Genomic DNA, 8,538 nt, shown 5'->3' on the forward strand with positions numbered 1-8,538 from the left:
GTATCTGATGGGGGAACGGGGCTCGACGTAACAGCAGCAACTCGAGCACATTGCTGCCCCCTATATGTCAAGAGGACAAATAACACCTTTTCTGTTCAAATTGCCAACCCGCCACAGTGACGTGTGTGTTGATCAAATTCACCCGCCACTTCAAATATTTACCCGCATTTGGCCGGTGGCGGGCGCTAATTTCCACCCCTGGTAACAAGTAGTTTTTATATCTTGTCAAGTCATTACAAATATACTCACATGAGTATACACACGTGTCTCTCATGCTGGATGAGTGTGTAGTTGGATCTGTATGAACATACAGACACGGCTTAAAGTCACAAAGGGTGATGGGGGTGCCAATACTATTCAATCCTCTTACAGCACAAACTAGGGATATGCAGTCACACATGAACAAGTGAGGATAGGCTTTATTTAGCTACACTGTCAGGGGGCATGCTGTTGTGTGTGCGGACATGCTCTTAACCTTCACAGAACAGTTATAGTTGCCTATCACCTGCATGTGTGATAGTCTAATGAAAATTCAATTTAAAATGACTGAGATACAAGTCTGGCTTTTTAATTATTAGTATTTATTTTTGATAAACAATATCTATATCATTGCAGTCATGACTGGATGCTAATCTCCTCATGTTTTTTGTCCGTTAAAAGCAAAGCTAGCTTAACTAAATTTACAAAACTCAATAATATTAAAATATTAGTTCAGCTTTCTTTAGTTCTGTTTTTATTCTTTTTTCTTCATTAATGTTTTAACTATGTATTTGGACATGCATGTTCTCAGGTGCCATCAGGAGGTGCTGTAGCACCTTCTGCACCAATTATTCTCAGTGCCTTGAGTGGAACTAACTGCTAAAAACATTTGTACTACTGTGGTATTTATTTAAACAATTCTGCTCAAGATTTAGAGTGAGAGGTAAATATTAAGTTCTTCTTAGATTATATGAGACACACCAGAAGGCTCTTTTAACATAAGTGCTTAAAGGGATAGTTTGGTCATTAATTAAAGTGATGTTCTGTCAAATAGATATCAGCCATGACAACAGTCTCAGGGCACGATGTAAGGGGAAAAGTGTTCGTCCAGGCTATGATAATAGCTATCAATATGAGAGCCCATTTTTTAAATAGGATTTTAGGGTTATATAACAACTCTTTCATAAAAAATGTCATAACAGTGTGAAAGAAAGCTATATTATCTAAAATTAAACTTTTGCATGAAACCATTTGTTTAGTTTGTTGCTGCCTTTTCAACTGAACAGCATGTGTGTTACTAGAGGAATGTATGTGTATTGAGCATTGACAGACCATGTAAATATTGTTGTCCTGACACTGCTGAATGTATCAGTCTGCCTGGAGTTGAACAACCTTTTGAATGAACTAGATGTGCTGATCAGATGGTGTTACGGCCCAAGGCTTTTCCTTTAGGCCTCTCTAACATCTCTGTGTTTCAGGGCTCCTAATTGGTGCTGATTGGGAGTGAGGGCAGCTGGCCAGTGTCTCTAGAAGAGCTCCAGAAGAGCTTAAGATCCACCACTTGCTTTCATTCTTGGGCTCTCTCTCTTGCCTTTACCTTTCTTCTCCAGCCAGCCATGATTTTTTGTTGCTTCCCTTTATTTGTTATGGACATGGAGCCAGGCCGTAACAGATGGATTGATACATTGAGCAGCCTCAGCAACAATGACATAACTAGAAAGTTCCTGGAGAAACTTTGAAGGGGCCTGCATCACTTTGTGTGTTTATACTGAATGAAGAAGGCTCCAAGAGCTTATCAGTTGTAGACAGGCATCATAAAGGGCTGGTCCTTGACACATGAGGTCTCTGTCTTTGAAGTTTGACCTTCCTATAGTACACGGTTTTAGCCTTCTTTTACATGTGATCTTGACCTTTGACCTTGAAATCCTTTGGGCTGATCCCTGACCCATGAATAGTCCAGCTGTGAAATTTGAACTTCCTACTGTAATATGATTTCAGAGCTAGAGCACTCGGGCTCTTGTGATCTTGACCTTTGACCTTTGGATCTTGAACTCATAAAGGCAATTCCTTGACCCATCAGGAGTCCAGTTGTGAAGTTTGACCTTCCTGCTGTACACCGTTGCAGAGTTAGAGCACACAAGCTCATGTGACATTGACCTTTGACTTTGTGACTTTGAAATTCCTAGCATTGATCCCTGACTCATGAGGGTTCAAGCTGTGAAGTTCGACCTTAGTAGGTTACACGGTTGAAGAGTTAGAGCACGCACAAGTTTCAGTCTGAATTTTTTACCCCGCTAGCTTTGGCGGCGATCTAGATATTTTTACTTAGCATTCAGTGTGCGATGGGGCTCTGTGTCAGCTACTGCCACACCAAAATTCAGCTCAATACGTCTAAAAATGACTGAGTTAAAGCTGAAAGAAGCTTAACAGTCTATGAACATTAAAGCAACTGAAAAATGTGACAGTCATTTTAGTTTTTTGTAACCTCTGCTATATTAACAAATGTTGGTCTGCCTACTCTGCCCATTAACACCCTCAGCCAATCAGAAGCCAGCTGTTTTTGTCAGTGGGTGCTTTAACGGCCAATTCATCTATCTCACAGACATGACACAGTCTGAGGAGTACACGCCAAAGAAAAAGTCGCTGTGCCAAAACTTTAAGGCATATGGAAATAATTCTTGGACTGTGAGTGAAAGGAGGAATTGGTTCTCATTATTGTAAAATTTCACGTTTCTACAGTGCTTTATGTCAGAGATATGACAACTTAAAAACATCCCTCAAACCACAATCAGAAGAAATAATGTAGGACCAAATTGAATGGAAGTGATACGAGATCTTGAGGGGTCACTCTGCCTTCTGAGGTCATTTAATAGAATACTATAATGCCTACAGCAACAGTAGAAACATTGCCTGAAAGAAGACAAAAATGCCTACGGTTAGATATATAATTTGTGCATGTATCAAAAAAGATGGGGGCATAGGAAGAGTTTGTTTGCTAAGAAAACGTGTTGTTGTCAGATAGCTCCTCACTCTAGGTCATGTGACCTCCACTCTGTCAGTTGAGAGTTACGCACAACTGACAAAAAAACAACTGCCATTGGGTTACAATGGCATAGTTTTGTGCCAATTATGTCACCATAGTAACTGGAAATGGCAATTAAAGTAATATCACACATCTTGTGGCCGAGCTGGGTTTTTTTAAAAATAACATTTATGTGGGTACATTTGTGTACGTTGCCTGATTCGGGGCGTGTTAAAGTTGACAAAAGAATAAAACCTATATAGATAAATGACACTTTCAGAGGTGGATAACAATAGATGGCAATGTACTTCAGTTCTTCCTATTATTCCAATGGGAGTCCCCAATAATGAAGAGTCCAGTTAGTTGCTTTTTTGCCTCCACCCTAAAATCTGACCACTTTTTCTTCAAAAAACTTTTTTTTTTTAAATTTATTATCTGTTCTCCACCTCATTCATAAGCACATCAATATCTACCTCTGTGAAATTTTGGTTTTTTGCTCTTTTCTTCATGGTCACCTATATATAGGTGTCATTTATAAAGATAAATTACTTGCTGGTGTGCTTACGCATAGTTTTATAAATCTGAAATTTTTTGGTGTACGCCATTTTTGGCTTTTTGGTCATATGCACACTTTTAGTGTGTGTACGCAATGTTTTATAAATGAGACCCCCGGACAGTGTTTGACTACCTGCTGAAATTGTCCTCCAACAAGAAATTCTCAGCAGCAAGTGTCTACTCAAGAAATTGAGAACATTTGAGTTTTTTTTCTCTCGATTGTCCAGTGTCAGCACAACTTGGCTTGGATTTTACACAGGCTCGGTGGTTTTCCAAATACCAGATAATACCTAATAACTTACACCAGTAAATGGAGTTCATTTGGTTTAGCTCCCTCTGAATTCTGTTGTTAGACAAAACGCATGGAATTCTCACTAAGGGAACATTTGTACAAATACAGTCAGGAAGTCAGAAGCTTTACTGATCATTTAAATACATAACTAATTTCCCATTCGTTTCCAAATGATGTGAAAATTTATGTCATAGTTTGTTTTGAGTTGCATGAGAAAACTAAATCCATGTCTCTGTGCCCACAGAAACCACTGGGGAGCTGGAGACAGACTCGTTCACCCCAATGGAGGAGGAGAAGGAGAAAGGCATCACAAGAGAAGAGAAAGAGAATGGAGAAAAGAATTACAAACAAGAAAACATCCAGACTTTAGAGACAGAAAAGGAGAACTTTGTGCAGGGTCATACACAGCTAGTGGAAAATGGGACGGAGATGAGAATGGAGACTGGGCAGATAGAGAAAGAGGCAGAAGTGGAAGCAGGGGTGAACATGGAGTTTTACCCATCTGATCCAGGCTTTCAGACTAGTTTTAAACGAGGCTCTGACCTGTTTGGTTATGTAGGCATCGATGCAGTACTGGAACAGATGCAACGCAAGACCATGAAGGCTGGTTTTGAGTTCAACATTATGGTGGTTGGTAAGTAGAAAGTTATTAAACATACAGTAAATATAGATGTGAGCCACTAAAATAGAAAATCTGTATTTTCTGCACTAATGTAGTGTAAATTCTGAGTGCTAAATGACTTTGCTAAAAAGTTAAAAGTGAGTTAACTTTCAATGTTAAGTATAATATTTAAAGAGGAAGAAAAGACTCAAGAAGCTGAAGGAGAGACAAAAAAAGCAGAAAAATCAATAAAAAAAACAAAACAGAAGCTTTAGAAGACATAAAAATGCACAAGGAAACAAAAAGACAAAAAGGATAAAAAAAGATAAAGAAGGATGCATGAGGAGACAAAAATAAAAACAAAAAGGACAGAAAGACAAAAAAGACATAATGAAACTAAAAGGAAACCTAAGAAGACAGAAAAAACAAAAAGCAATAATAAAAACATGAAAAGGAAACATAAGGAAACAAGTAAGCATGAGTTGACACAAATAAAGCAAGCTTGCTGAAATAGTTAGGCCAAAAAAAAGTCAGATGAAAACTATAAACAAAATAAAAGTGTGAATGCTGAGGTTTTACACAATAATCTGGAGCAGAACCTGGAGACTGTAAGTCTTGCAACATTTAAGGCCTCCGTCACACTAGATGATGACATTGCTACAATGTTAAAAAATCAACCAGAATGTAACCCCACCAAGGCGGAGCTTGCATCATGCCTAAGCTATGGTTGTGGAAATGGTAGGGTCATGGACACAACATAGCATGAACATGATACCCTTAGCCTGATCCTGATTCGGTCAAAGAGTGTTGAGTCAGAACAAGTGTGGTGAAGGCACAAGAGAGTGCCTCAGGGTTGTGGCAAATAGCAGAGAAAGAACTATTTGACAAGTACTGTACTTTGTGTTAGTCATGGAGCGTAACAGCCCCATGATTGTGTTCACATCATATGTCTTCATCCATGGTCTGATAGGGTGAAATGCCCCTATGTTGAATCAAATTGTTGTTAAAGCTTACAAAGCAGAACACTAGCTGAAAGAAGCAAAACTCTTGCTAAAAGCCAAAAGTAGCAAATGTTAGCTAAAATCTGAAAGTAGCAAAACACTCCCTAATTAATGCCAATAAATTTTATACAATCTTATACATTTATTTATCTTTAAATGGTGCCACATTTGTAAGCAAAAAGCTTTTGTGGGTTGAGCAGCAGAGTTGAATGCCCATGCCATAAGGCAACTTCAAGCTGGTGTTCCCCAGATGCATGTTGCAGCATTATTTGGAGTGAGCTCTAGTACCATCTCCAAATTGAAGGCCAAGTTTCATATAACAGAGGATGTCAGAGACAGGCTGTCCCTGTCAGCACTTAGAAACCACAGCCAGTCTTCTACAGATTTGAAGTCAAGGTTTGCAGGACAATATGTCCAATGGCTCTCTATCCAGACAGTCCTTAACAGACTGCAAACAGCCAATCTCTGGTCTCATATAGCTGCCAGGAGGCATGCCATGACTGCCCTTCACTATCAGGGCTGTTTGCATTGGTGTCTGCAGCATTTATACTGGAACTGGTATATGATGAGGAAAGTTATGTTCTGTGATTACTCCACCTTCTGTCTACGGGGTTAGATCATAGGGTCAAAGTGTGGAGAAGACACGAAAAATGCTATGATGATTGCTGCACCAATATGGTAACAGTTTTGGTGAAGGCATTGTGATGGTGTTGGACAGCATCTCCTTCACTGGAAAAACAGTTTGGGAGCAGACACTGATCTCCAAAATGACAAGGCTTGCCACCACAGAGAGGAGTTTACCAGAGACTACCTCTGGGACTACACTTGGGATTGTAGAGGATAAAATGGCCTGCCCCATTGAACACCTGTGAAATCAGCTTGGGCGTTCTGTTCATTCCAGAGTGACCAGCACAACTACATTGGCTGACTTATGACAAATGCTGGTAGAAGAAAGAGTTGCCATCCCATAGCAGTGTGTGACTAAGCTGAGTAGCTCAAGAGGCGGTGCCAGGTTGTTGTGGCCGTATATGGTGCTTCTATGCTACTGAGGTCCCTGTTTGTTAAACAGTTAAATTGTTAAATTGCCAGTATGTCTTGTTTCATAAGGCTTCAATCATCCAATCCAAGAAATGACGCCAAACAAGAGTCAATAGCAGAATAAAGTGTTTGGCATTGGCAGAGAAGAAAGTTTTTCACAAGGGCAACCCACATATTCGGCTATGCTGCCTAACCCACAAATGTATTCTCCTTACAAATGTGTCATCATTTAACGATAAACAAACAGGCTTTTTCAGTGGTATAAAGTGTATTGCCAAGAATTATTGTTAAAGAAAGAAATAATCAAACAAAAACAAATTTCCTCAATTTTGTGCAAAGTTTGTAATCTTTTCTCTGAGCTCCTCAGACAGCTCTCATCTTTGCATTTTCTGCTCCATGTATATAATAGGCTGAATGGCTGATACAAGGTTTGAAGGCACCTGTCATACTAATAAAATTCAAATATTTAGTTTTTTACATGACTATTATGTAAAAATTAGTAGTCTCTTAAGGGTACCAACAAATCTGTCCATAATGTCTAACCATATGTTTGTTAAAAAAACAAAACAACTATTTATATTTTTTATCACATATTAAAGGCATACAGATGTACATTAGACAATAAGTGAATCATTTTTCAAGAATTTAAGTATTGCTTCAGTGTACTGTAAGGGTACCAACTAACATTTTTACCTTTTCCACTTACAAAAATAATATTAAATGATTTTTCTCAGTTTAAAAACTACCAAATATGAGTTTTACCTCCATTTATATGAAAAATTCTAAAAGGTTTGAGTTGCACTGTATGTCTGAATGTTTATCTTGGTATGTTGCTGCTGTATATTTTACTTGTTATCACTTTAACAAGAAAGAGGAAGCATGATTCAGTCAGGAAGTGGTTTAGAGAGCTGGTCCTGTGTACTCTTTCCTGCTACACTCACAATGATATTCACTTCCTCTGTTGTTTAACTGAAACTACGGTTTTTACATATTTTTCACGCATCCATTAATTTAGTCTATTGCAGTCTACTTGAGTGTGCAGATATACAGCACTTGAACACCTTTACTTGAACTCAAACTTCTTTAAACTTCATATCTGCAGAGATCTATTTTATTAAATCTTGATGGGCACTGGATTGTAATTTTGTAAATATTTTATTTAGCAATTTGAAGCAGTTGCAGGAGTCATTTCTCTGCTTTGAATGCATAATTAACTTTTTTCTGATAACGCAGGCAATTTGTTAAAGGTTTTTAGTCCTCTTTAGATAAAGATACAGCAATATGAGCACAGAGATTAAATGCTTTTTTATCTGCAGGTCAGAGTGGTTTGGGGAAATCCACGTTGGTCAACACTCTGTTCAAGTCGAAAGTCAGCCGAAAGTCCTGCACATCCAACTTTGAAGAGAAGATATCCAAAACAGTCAGACTGCATGCAGTCAGTCATGGTGAGCCACACACATTCGTGAATTTCATAAATTCACATGCTATTCACAATGAACTATAGTAATCATATCAAATGTTTAAATTAAGAACTTAAACCAATTTCAGGAAAAGATATGGTATTTTCCAAAGTTATAGCAGCAACACATTTCAAAAAAGTTGTGACGAAGCATCAAAAGCCTCTAAAAGTTAGTGGGTTGAATAAGAAACAGCTGGAAGAGCATTTTGGTTAATTGGCAATGGGTCAGTAAGAGGACTGCATATTAAAAGAGCATTTTAGAGGGGCTGACTCTCTCAGAAATAAAGATGGGTAGAGGTTTACAAGAAAAACTGTCTAAAACTAGTGGAACAATTTCAGAATAATGTTCCTCAATTAAAAATTGGGAACACTTTAAATATACCATAATCCGTGTATCATTCGTTCTTTCCATTTTCAATTGACTATCAAAAATCAAATCATGAAAAACGGAATGGTTATTTTGTTTTTTGTTTTTTATTATAACACCAAAAATGAAAAAACGCCTGGTTTTTCATATTTCACTTTTAGGCTAAGATCAAAAACACGAAATGGAAAAACGGGCAGCAGGACAGAGTTTGATTTTAATATTTA

At 38.0% G+C, this 8,538-nt stretch overlaps 1 protein-coding gene across 3 annotated transcripts in view; it reads left to right on the forward strand.

Annotated features, from left to right (window-relative positions):
- The window catches only part of sept12 (septin 12), a 122,212-nt gene that overhangs the window by 78,650 nt on the left and 35,024 nt on the right, over positions 1-8,538 (forward strand). For all 3 annotated transcript variants that reach the window (XM_017434639.3, XM_017434640.3, XM_017434641.3), the window contains 2 exons: positions 4,093-4,482; positions 7,805-7,933. In XM_017434639.3, coding sequence (XP_017290128.1) covers positions 4,093-4,482; positions 7,805-7,933 — 519 coding nt within the window. The remainder of the gene's footprint in view (positions 1-4,092; positions 4,483-7,804; positions 7,934-8,538) is intronic.

This window comes from Kryptolebias marmoratus, linkage group LG12 (genome assembly GCF_001649575.2).
Source record: "Kryptolebias marmoratus isolate JLee-2015 linkage group LG12, ASM164957v2, whole genome shotgun sequence".
Taxonomy (NCBI): Eukaryota; Metazoa; Chordata; class Actinopteri; order Cyprinodontiformes; family Rivulidae; genus Kryptolebias; species Kryptolebias marmoratus.